Genomic DNA, 12,048 nt, shown 5'->3' with positions numbered 1-12,048 from the left:
GTCCCCGGTGCCTCACATGTCTCCACGGCCACTTGGTGGCGCTGTAGCGATGGGCCAGAGCGGAGATGCTGGTGGGGGTTTGTTTTGTGAACACACATGGGAACGATTTGAGTTCTTCTGCCCGAGAGACCTTGGTGCGTGACATGCCTGCTGAAAGGAACAGGGGGGGAGGGAGGGGAATGCGTACGTGTTATTTAGGATGGCTCTTTAAGATAACCTGCTGTCTTTATTCATTTGTTTATGGGCCAGACTGTGTTCCAGCCTAATCAGCACTGTCAGTATGCAGCCATACAGGGTTTTTACCACCCAACTGTTGATTACAGAGCATGTTGCCCATTAGCATAATGCTCTTTAGGAATTTATGTCCATTCAGAGTTCTCCTGCAATTAACAGGCGCAATATTGTCTGAGACCAGATTAATGCATGCTTTATTTTTGTAGTGACTTTGGGTTTCCTGGATGGGAGTTTAATTGCTTTTTTGGCTAAGGGCAGTGATTGCTTCAGTGGGCATTGTGTCAAACTACTGGATACAACACTGGTAGTCTCTGTTCCTTCTCTCTAGCAGAGCAGCTATGGGCTCTGCCTGCTTCTCGGATAAAGGCCACCATGGAAAGAAAGACGATTTTTAATTTCTTAATGGAGTCACTCCCTAGCCGGATCTCATTGTCTCCATATGCTTGTCTGAAAAGGCCCATCGATCCAGCCCATATTTAATTTAGGATAATGCAGACTCAAGCACTTCAGGGCTCTCCCTGCAGGGACATGGTTGTCAAAGATAAACACTAAGGTACTCACTCGTGCAGTTTAAGATCATTATGAAAAAATAACATAATTGAATGGAAAGCGTTTCTGTGCTCTTCCAATTCCGTCCGCTCTGAAATTGTGTCCATATGATCTGATTTACAATTCAAAATGTACTCGTTTTAAAAAGGAGATATTGTATTACAGGAAATGTATTGTGGTTGCCGCATGAAATAAACGGTTCGTCTCTCTTTTCCCAGGGTCCTCCAGGGCGTCCCGGTATTCCCGGTTCTGACGGTATTCCGGGTCCTGCTGGTACCATCCTGATGCTGCCGGTGAGTCCTGTTCTGTCCTCCATGAACCAGCCGGCTGCCTAGCCACCTAGCAGGGCTGTCTGCCTCGCTCTCACTCACCTGGCCCTAGCCCCGCAGACCCCGCTCCCTCCAGTTAGCTGGGCTTTAGCTCATAGCATCATCAGCGAGCCAAGGAATCTCACCCTTATTTGCTTTGAGTCACAAATCAGTGGGGTTGTAAATGTCAGCCAGCCCAATGGACTGGAACCAGTGACTTTGAAAAGCCTTGGCGACCGCCCGCTCTCTTCTCAGCCTGCTGTTTGTCTTGTGTGTGTGTGTGTGTGTGTGTGTGTGTGTGTGTGTGTGCGTGTGTGTGTGGGGGGGGGTGGGGGTTGTGTGTACGTGCATATCCATTTAAGTTTGTGTGTGTGTGTGTGTGTGTGTGTGTGCAATGATGCCTGTCAGCATGTGTAATGAGCATCAGTGGCTGTCTCCTTGCGCACGTAGACATGGGTGTGTGTGTGTGTGTGTGTCGACTCTCTTAGCCTTTCCTATATATACATGTTATGAGGACACGGTGTGTATTTTGTGTGAGTGTAGCAGCAGCACTGACAGGTTTACAAGTGTCCCTGGGAAAGCGGGACGGGATGATAGGAAGCGGGTTTTGCATCGGGGGGCTCAATAGACCATGGATACAACTTGATGTGCTTTCATTCATCCCGGTGACTCTGGTCTCTCTGTTTCGGCCCACAGTTCCGCGCAGGGGGAGAGTCCCACAAGGGCCCAGTGGTCTCAGCGCAGGAAGCCCAGGCTCAGGCGATCCTGGCCCAGGCTAGGGTGAGTATTGATGCTGAGAATGCTGCTTGAAGTGACTTACACAAGTTAGACAAATAGGAACTTTGTCTTTGGCAAAATCAGCAAGATGTTCATGGCATCATAACACAAAGCTGTATATCAGTCCACGCCATACATGAACTCAAATAACCAGCAATTCGGTCTGCTTACTGTTAAGTGTAGTAAATCTGACCATCATTTATGATTGTATAGCTCCTCAAGGACTCCCAATGAAATGACACAGCCCAAAAATGTGTTTCTTTTTCACTCACTGATTGTTGCTTTTGGGCATTCCATTGTGCATGTCGGCTGCGATGAATTTGCGCAAGCAGGAAAAAAAAACGACACAATTCCAGACACGCTATATGGCCGTCATCAAAGTGTTATATAGAACACACTGGGAACATTTCACAGCATTATGTTCGTGTAGAGTGGTCCCTTGAGCAAACAGCAGGTGGCTGCTATAGTTTCCAGAGAGCACTTGTCCCTTCCGTACTCTCCTGGTTCTCGGTCTAGAGGGAAGTACGCAGGGGGGCCAAAAGAGAGCCCAGCAATCTTTGCCGACCTCAGAGAGAGATTCCCCACCGAGTGGTAACGACTGCGAGAGAAAATAGCATTTTATGGGTGCACTGGAAGGGTCTCTGCTCTATCACAGCAAGTTCAACCGCGGCTAGCCGTGTGCTATGCTATGGAAACCATATGTCGATAAATGTGGTTGCCGGTTTTTGTATTATATGAGAATGTTGTGCGTTTCGGTCCAACAATTTCTTGAATAGTATAATGAGGCGGTGCGTACGTCAGGGAAACAATGGAACTTCCATAAAAAAGTACATGCAGATTTATGTGCGAACAAACTATGCTAACAACTTTAACATGATTGGAGCGAGTAAAAAGTCAATTCAGAGTCTACCGTAGTGCACACTACATTCAAAATCGACATTTCCAGAGGTGACTTAATGAGTAGTATTCAAAACTTGCCCTTTATTTCAATAAATCCAGTCCAAATCAATGAACACGTAGCTTCTAAGTAGCCACATCGGTTTGCATGGCAACAGACCCCTGGCTATACAGAAGGGTAAAGTGCTGAGCTTATTAAGGGAAGCCAATGTACCTTGTTAGCCCCCGCAGCTGGACTTTTCCTGGCTCTCTTGTTCCTCACACTTCATTACATCAAGGACAGTTGTACAATTGTGTTTCACAAGATGCCAATAAACGGACTACAACAATAGACCACTGCATGAACCACTCCAAACGATAGGGTTCAATTCCACCATTCCCTGTACGTCAAAATGAGGGTTTGAGTTTTAATAGGGTTGGACCAGTTTACTTGTGTATGTGTCAGCACTTTGCTTTGATTGGTTTGTTTATGAGCTGTCATCCTCCAATCCACAGCTCACTATGAGGGGTTCTCCCGGGCCAATGGGAATGTCTGGCAGATCTGGCCCTGTGGTGAGTGACCTTGAGTGCATGTCCACACGAATGCACCCGCTTACATGTGTAAACACACATGCTAACACATGCTCGCACACACACACACACACACACCTACACACACACACACACACACACACACACACACTTGCTCAAACACATGCACACCTCAACACATGGATACACACATAATAAGATGACGACATACTTACACACATAGACACACACACACACACACCCCCACACACACACACACACACACTTGCACAGTCACATGCACACCAACACACTAAGTAGTCGGCATACTTACAAACGCAAACACACAGACAAAAACACACACACACACACACACACATACACACACACAACACCTATAAACAAAAAATTGACGATTTGCATACTTAAAAATGCACACACAAAGACACACACACACACACACACACATACGGGCACAACTGATCCACCTACCATACCCTCATTCCACAGTCGATGGGAAACACAGAGTGACGAGAGCTTCTTCCTGTAGTGGATCAAACTAAAAGCATCTGTTGACACATGCGTGCACACACACACACGCGCGCACACACGCGCGTGCATGCACATCCCCTGCCTGTCTGCCAGAGTTTCATTAGCAGAATAGAGCATTGACGACTCCAGATGTTACGAGCAGCTTACACACTGCCATCGATCATCACCCCCACACCCTCTTTTGTGTTGCCTCCAGGTTCCCCCCCCCCCCCCCCCCTTGTTCACGCGACAACTAGTGTGTGTGTGTGTGTGTGTGTGTGTGTGTGTGTACAACACGTCCCTGCACAATAAATTGAACAGCACAGCCCTCTGTATCCTGTTATCTCATCTGGCTGATAGGGGGAGTTTGTATGTTACGTCTATATATATATATATATATATATATATATATATACATATGTGAATCATTCGGTGCACTCATTGTTTTGTAGACCCGTCTCAAGTTATATGTGTCTGCATGTGTGATAGCTTGCTCTCCCAGCTGCTTGGTAGATGAAAACCGGTAAGAACAGAAGAAGAGAAATAACACTTGAATTAACCTGTGTGTGTGTGTGTGTGTGTGTGTGTGTGTGTGTGTGTGTGTGTGTGTGTGTGTGTGTGTGTGCGTGCGTGCGTGTGTGTGTGTGTGTGTGTGTGTGTGTGTGTGTGTGTTGCTGCACATGCATAATCTTTTCTAGGGAGGTCCTGGTGCCACTGGACTTAAAGGCGATGGTGGTGACTCAGGTCCACAGGTAAGACACACACACACGCAGTCTAATAAAATAGGTGTGAAGGGTGTGTGTGTGTGTGTGTGTGTGTGTGTGTGTGTGTGTGTGTGTTTACTTACCTTTACTCCTACAGTATGCAAAATACATTTTAGAACCCTGATAAATCATTAAAAGTAAGAATAACTTCATTGAATCAATCAACAATCAATCAACAATTGAATCATTGTACCATTAACAAAAAAGGAACCAAATCTACTTTTCTACAATCAATGAACCCATACTTTGGTATAACACGATGTAACCACACAGATTATACACAATGTATTGGAACTGTTCCTGCTTGATTTTCAGGGTCCCAGAGGTCTGCAGGGCTCCACTGGCCCACCAGGAAAACTAGGAAAGAGGGTGAGAAGACCAAAGCCTTTGTGTTTATAGTGTATTTTATATTCGAAAAAAGAAAACCGGACCACAACAGTGGACCAGCCCGAACTAGATGCAGTCCCCAACATTCACTGGTCTTGTTTGGTGAAATGCATGTTCAAAGTGCGTTCCTCCATCACAAGCATCCAAACTCCTCCAAACACTTCTCCTTAAAACCCACCTCGATGTCCATTTATTACAACAAATCATTGTCACATTGTCAAATCTGACGATTGCAAAGGGCGCTCTTCTGTAATGTAGTGCCACAACAGTCCTCTCTCCACCGTGCCCGGCGTCCCCTTCCTACCCCTTGCCCTCAGCCCCCTCACCCTCAGCTCCATTCTCAACATGTAAACGTTGTTGTTTACTCAACGCTACGCCGGTCACGACAATAGCAGCATGTCGCCGAGTTTACCCCCCACACACCCTTTGTTCTGTTGTATAAGTTCTGCATCAGCCTGTAATGGGATTTCTTTTGCTTTGCATAGCGTAATGTTTATATTCCTGTGGCTCTCCTCCTCCTCCACCTCCTCCTCCTCCTCCTCTTTCTCCTCTACCTCTTGCTCCTTCTCCTCCTCCCGCTACTCCTCTACCTCCTCCTCCTTCTCCTCTTCTTATTTCCTGCAGGGTCGCAATGGAGCTGACGGAGCTAGAGGCATGCCTGGAGAGGGTGGAGGAAAGGTACAGTATATATTTGATCAAGTCTATATAGTGTATAGTGTTCCTAGATATTCACCAGAAACATTCACTATCCCCAAGCGCTTATGACTTTCCATTTTGCATCGTTTGCTGTGATTAGATCTAGATTAGATGTTTTCTAACATAATTATGTGGCATCATCATATAGCAATATACACATGCTTTCACACAATGAAGTGAAGAAGAGCAGAATTAATTCATATTCTTCCCCTGACAATCCGAGTTAAGATGCAGTAAAAACTAGAATGTGATTTAACTTATTGCGATACAAGTTTTCATTTTCATTTAATTTAACCTTTATTTATACTCGAAAGATCAATTGAGGGGTGATCCACATTTGCAATGATGTAGAGTCAGCAAAAACAACAATATATACACAATATACAATGCAAATACATCAAATATACAACAACTGATAAAGCGAAAAAGAAAATTGTAACATTTACACAGAGATGTGGAATGGCTGGAATTAAAATAAAATAAAATATAGCTTAATTAAAACAGTTGCAGGTAGAGTTTGGCAGATTTATGATAATATGTTAACTTCGGTCTTTAAAACCACACTGTAGAAATGCTGAAAATGTACTGACTGTGTGTGTGTGTGTGTGTGTGTGTGTGTGTGCCTGTGTGTACGTGTGTGCTTCGGTGTGTGTGTGTGTGTGTGTGTGTGTGTGTGCACGTGCGCATCATGTGTGCATGTGTGTGTCTGCAGGGTGACCGTGGTTTTGATGGCCTCCCGGGTCTACCTGGAGAGAAGGGACACAGGGTGAGTAACCGTTCAAGCATCTGTTCTGAGACCAGCATATAAACCCCCAGCAAATCACGGTGGGTTCGCCCGGCGCCACAACTTATCAAAGCCTAACTCTCAGAAACGTACCTGTAGGATACACACTTTGATGTCGGTTCTGCGTATACATTGAGTTTTAAAGCCGGGTTTCCTCGGACGATCGCTGATGGATAAGATGACTGCTAGGTCATTTTATCTTATTATGCTAAGACAGACTTTTCTGTTACCCTGTCCTTAAACGTAGCATGGGTTCAGCTATATTTGATGCGTTGAAGCTGCCACCTATACTTTACCTCCATAGCGTAGACAGATGTAATTGCATAGGCGCCCACGGAGCTGCATGCGTTGCATGCGACCCGTTTACTACAGCGGGGCCTTAGGAGAACCGCCGTTTTCAGGACCAACCAGGTCACCCCTCAAACCGCTGGGCTGGGCTAGTGCTGATTCGGAAGTTCGTGGAATTGTGAGAGCGTCAGAATTTGAGGGAGTGCGCGGTGAGGAGGACAAGCATCACCAAGAGAGTATTTCTAGTTCCTCACCCCGTGCTGAGTAATTACAGGGCACCCAGTGGGAGACCAGTGCCTCGAGTCCCTATAAATGGTAAACAGAAAGAGGGGAGTCTCTATGCCAGGAGGGTGGCCCTGGCAATGCATAGATTAAAGGGTTCCTATTTAGTTTTTACTTGAAAAAAAAAAGTTTATATATATATGTATATAAATATATATATGTATACTTCCTACCGGGTTTTATCACATTTGTTTATTTTTCATGGTTGCTACGTGTTTGAGCAGTCAATCGCCCTGTGACAGACAGAATGATTACAAATTACCTTTGCCGACATTAACTGTGTCCTTCCGAGGTTAAGCTACCATCCAAACCCCAAGCCACCCGCTGACACCCACTAACACTCGCTACTCCATGTTCCTTCTACCTCCCTCTCTCTCCCTCTCCCTCTCTCTCCCTTTGGCTCTCTCTCTCTCCCCCCTCTCCCTCTGTGTTCTAACAGGGGGAGCATGGTCCCACAGGATCTCCAGGAGCTCCAGGAGACGATGGTCCGAGAGTAAGTACAACACCTCTCTTTTTGTCTCTCTCTCTCTCTCTCTCTCTCTCTCTCTCTCTCTCTCTCTCTCTCTCTGTATCTCTATCTCTCTGTCTGTATCTCTCTCTCCCTCTCTCTCTCCCTCTCCCTCTCCCTCTCTCTCTCTCGCTCTCTCTCTCTCTCTCTCTCCCTCTCCCTCTCTCTCTCTCTTTCTCTCTCTCTCTCTCTCTCTCTCTCTCTCGTACTATTACTCTCTCCCTTATTTCTCTACTCTATTGTTTGATTCATCCCCAGTGTGTTGCTCAGTGTGCTCTCTGCTCTGTGTCTTCAGGGGGAGGACGGACAGGTCGGACAGAGAGGCATGGCCGGAGACAGCGTAAGTGGACCTTGTTTTTAGCATTTCGTACCAGCCATTTTTCAAAAAATCCTAAACGTTTTCTTACATACTCCCTTGCCCAAATTTGTGTTCACCTTAAACACCTTTCACAACAATGAACAAAATGTACATTTGAGTGTGTGTGTGTGTGTGTGTGTGTGTGTGTGTGTGTGTGTGTGTGTGTGTGAGTGTGAGTGTGTGTGGGTGATGGAGAATCAGACACACACTCAGACGTCGAGAGTACGACTCAAACGCAGACAGACTTAAACACTTCCCTCGATCCACACTTACCACAATTACTCCAGCAGATAACACCGCTGGGCATTGCTCGTAATAACATTCCTGCCTGCGAGGTTTCCTCGTGTTTGTAGCTTCACCCTTTTCCTGGTTTCACTGAGGAACGATAATAGGCAGAAAAAATAGACCTGGGGGATGAGTGGTTTGCGTTAAATTAATAATTTTGGATGCAGTTTTCTTCCTGGATCGCAGTAAATGCATGGAATTTACTATCATATTGTGAATAAGATAAAAAATAATGTGGAGCAGAAAATAAATCACGATAAGATTGCAACTGTGGTGTCAGCCTTAACTGCAGTTGCTGTGTTTGACCACACGGGGTCAATGTTTCACACTCGTTGTGTAATTTTGGTGGTTTCCCAGGACTATAACTAACTATAAACCTATCATATCATATCAACCCTTCCTTATCTTCCATCTCCTTCTAAACATAACAACTAGATTCATTCATAAAAAATTATAAGATCAGAAGTTATATTTTACAATTTCTCATGCATTCTAATGTAATATAATAATAATATATCTGTTGTTGTTATTCATTTCCCATAGGGACCCCGGGGTCTGCTCGGTCCCAGAGGGTCTATCGGAACTGCTGGACAGCGTGTACGTATCTCTGTTCATCTCACTTATGCCAACAGTTAACATGGCCCTAATATCTATGATGAACCTATGTTCATCTGAACGCTGCTACACAACATGTAGGATGACTCTCTTTCCTCTGAATACTGCTAATGGCTAACGTGTCACCAATCGCCTATATATATATCATGCTAGCAGCTAACATGTCGCTAGAAATAATGTACTATGAACCACTGCTCATCTGAATAATACTAACTAATATGTGGTCATAACGGCTTATGAACCTCTGAGATGCTAACCACTGTCCCATGTCACCAATAAGCATGGTGCACCTCTGTTCACCTGAACGCTTCTTAGGGCTAACATGTTGCCCACAATACATTGGGCACTACATTATTACCTCACAGGTTTGATGTAATGCCTGTAAATCATTTTGCCTCCTCCTCCTATACAGGGAATGCCTGGACTCGATGGTCATGCTGGTCCTAAAGGAAACATGGTGAGATGTTCTATGCGTTGCTCTACATATTATCTCCACTTTTTTGGCAGAGAAAGTAAGAGGTTAAGCCCCTCCCACTTTGGGATTTTCCAGGCAATCAGTGTGTTGTTTCGACCCCAGTCTGAGCTCAGGTCTTTGACCCCCTCCCCCTCCTCCACTAGAGCGGAGGTGGTCAGAGTGTGGTCATTGATGTATTGAAAAGGCCTTCTCTTATCGCTGCATTAGTCACAAGAATCAGTACTCCTACACACACACACACACACACACACTTAGGACACACACACACACACACACACCACTTCCTGCTGAGAGATCCGGGATGAGATGTAAGCCATCAGGGATTGGTCGTAGGACGCAGCTGTTAAGACCCCACTCCCCACACACACACACACACACACACTTCCTGCCGCCACGCGTCAAGTGAACAATCCTTAAAAACAAACAGCTGTCGTTAAGCTGTCTGATGATATAGTTAGTGTTCCCGTGGTGATTGGATTCCTGAGCTCTGCCTGTGTTTGGGTGGTCTGGTCTTTTTCACTCTCTTTTGACGAAATGTTGGGGTGGGTTTAATAGCCAACGACAAACAACACCAACGTTTAGTGTGTGGTAAGTCACAAGCTTTTACAGATACAATTACCTGACATAGACTGTCACAGATTTCTATTCCTCCCTCAGAATAAAACAAATCAAAGAGACTGGGGCCCCGCTAACAATCAACACCGGAGGCATTCAAAGCCCTGTCTGAATCAACCGTTTGTTTTTCCGTCTGTTGTAACAGCTGTAGCCCACAGACTCCCACGGCGCCTTGCGGTTCTCTATATGTGCATTGCTTGTGGCAGGCTAAATCACCGCAGGGACGCCAAACAAGCCCACCTTTTCCAGTTAGCCCCTATTGTTCCTTAATACCCATCCCCCCCATCCCCCCTTCCCGGCAAAATCATCCCTTGGGGGAGGGTTTTGATCAAATAAATACAGATATAAAAGCTGTGTGTTTCACAACGGGCTTCAATGAGACGCAGGCCCGAGGTTAGACTTGGGTCTCTTGCCAGTGACCAGGCAAGTTTGCTGGGATACCGTGAGTCAGGGAATCAGTGTATCACGTTCCCCCCTCGGCTGGTCTCTCTATTTGTTTTGCATACTTGGGATTGTTACAAACAGTGGACGATGTCCAACTGCTGGGTCAGCTGGATGTTAGTAATCCCAAGCCCACGCTTTGAGTCCGGTCATGACCCCCTCCCTCCTCCTTTCTTTTGTTCATTTTAACTTGAGCCAGTTATTTCATTGTGAGTAGACCGAGAGTTCACACTTTGTGGAGGGAACCTTTTTCTGTGAAGAACCATGCAGCGTTTGATGAAGGGAATGACCCGAAGCTCTTCTCCGTTTTATAATAAAAATCGATTTAGATGTGGTGATGACCTCCAGATCAGATTTCCCTGATCTGTATCAAAAGGGAATAATTAATTTCAAGCTCTTTATTCTTGCACGGTTCATACCAGCATGCAATGCAACACAGTGCCATTTCTTTTTTTTTTTTTTTACTGTCGCTGAACAAAAGTACTAACTGATTAACTTTTTTGTCACTATTTGTTCAGGGTCCAGCAGGAGAGCCAGGACCACCTGGACAACAGGGTCTCTCCGGGCCAAATGTACGTCATACTTAATGCCATTATACAGATTTACTCTCTCTCTCTCTCTCTCTCTCTCTCTCTCTCTCTCTCTCTCTCTCTCTCTCTCTCTCTCTCTCTCATACATACTACTTCAAAAACACTTTCAATTTCCCAGTACTGCCCTTGAATGATCCCACGCAACGTCTGCTGCCATCTGACCGTACCCCCCCCCCCCCCCCCCCCCGGCCGACCAGAGCCCCATCCCCCATATCCTCGCCCTGTTCGCCTCATTCCATGTTCAGAAGAAAGTTAGTTTCGACTGTTGGATTCAGACTCCTCTCCGGGTCTCTAGTCCAACTCCTCAGCGCCCCCCTTAGTGTCACCGTTGGGGGGGGTCCGTCCCGTACTCCTTCATGCTTCCTCCTTGCCCAGTCGGGACCCCCCCCCAACACACCCCCTTCACCCTCAAACCAATTTCACCGTTCGCTTGACGGGGCTGGGAGAAGGCCACCTCACCTCCTGTAATGTGGAACAGCGCTTCCTCCTGTTGTTGTCCGGACGGTTGCAAGCAGCCCTGCAGAGGGTCTCTCGTGCCAGGCCGAACTTCCAAGACCCACGGGCTCGGAAGGAGGGCCGGGGTGCGCCAACCGTGAAGATTTGAGTCAAAAAACTAAATTCTCCCGCATCGACGGTGTACGCACATCTGAGACGGGATTATAACCTGCCATGATCGTCATAGCTAAGCCCTTCTGCTCGCTGCCCGGATGGCTGAAGAAGGTTGTTTGGATTTCTGGCTTTGGAGACGTTGGCGACAATGTGAAGTTGAGCGCTTTGATGTTTTCGTTCGGGCCGTTGAAGCCGGTGCCCTGACAGTGTCCTCGGAGAGCTTGTGAAGCAATTTCATGTTTGGGGGGGGGCGGAGGGGAGGGCGGTGGGGGGCGGGGGGGTGGTGTTTCACAAGAATGCCATATTTTTGTCTCCCGCTCACGCAAAGTTAGACTTGGAAAACGTGGAGAAAGGAGTAGAAACACAATACGTTTAGTCATGGAATTAAGGCTAGCACAGATAATTTGATTGCGAGAAATCCTGACAGATATTTTGCCAACCATGGAGCAGCGGTGGCTATTCTGCATCACACAGACTATTGTGATTGAAATAAACTGTTCTAATGGATGGAACCTTGTTTGTTAACTCTCACTCTGTGTTCTGTC

The 12,048-nt window shown here is 46.2% G+C and overlaps 1 protein-coding gene across 1 annotated transcript in view; it reads left to right on the top strand.

Annotated features, from left to right (window-relative positions):
* Positions 1-12,048, top strand: part of LOC311360410 (collagen alpha-1(XI) chain-like) — an 84,659-nt gene that overhangs the window by 31,827 nt on the left and 40,784 nt on the right. The window contains exons 12-23 of the mRNA XM_084480483.1: positions 1,002-1,076; positions 1,788-1,871; positions 3,261-3,317; positions 4,505-4,558; positions 4,886-4,939; positions 5,582-5,635; positions 6,366-6,419; positions 7,447-7,500; positions 7,811-7,855; positions 8,702-8,755; positions 9,186-9,230; positions 10,823-10,876. Of these exons, the coding sequence (XP_084336609.1) occupies positions 1,002-1,076; positions 1,788-1,871; positions 3,261-3,317; positions 4,505-4,558; positions 4,886-4,939; positions 5,582-5,635; positions 6,366-6,419; positions 7,447-7,500; positions 7,811-7,855; positions 8,702-8,755; positions 9,186-9,230; positions 10,823-10,876 (684 nt within the window). The remainder of the gene's footprint in view (positions 1-1,001; positions 1,077-1,787; positions 1,872-3,260; positions 3,318-4,504; positions 4,559-4,885; positions 4,940-5,581; positions 5,636-6,365; positions 6,420-7,446; positions 7,501-7,810; positions 7,856-8,701; positions 8,756-9,185; positions 9,231-10,822; positions 10,877-12,048) is intronic.

This window comes from Micromesistius poutassou (assembly GCF_964030765.1).
Source record: "Micromesistius poutassou genome assembly, chromosome: 16".
NCBI lineage: Eukaryota > Metazoa > Chordata > Actinopteri > Gadiformes > Gadidae > Micromesistius > Micromesistius poutassou.
The sequence above is the reverse complement of the archived record's forward strand: the minus strand, read 5'-3'. Positions and strand labels throughout refer to the sequence as shown.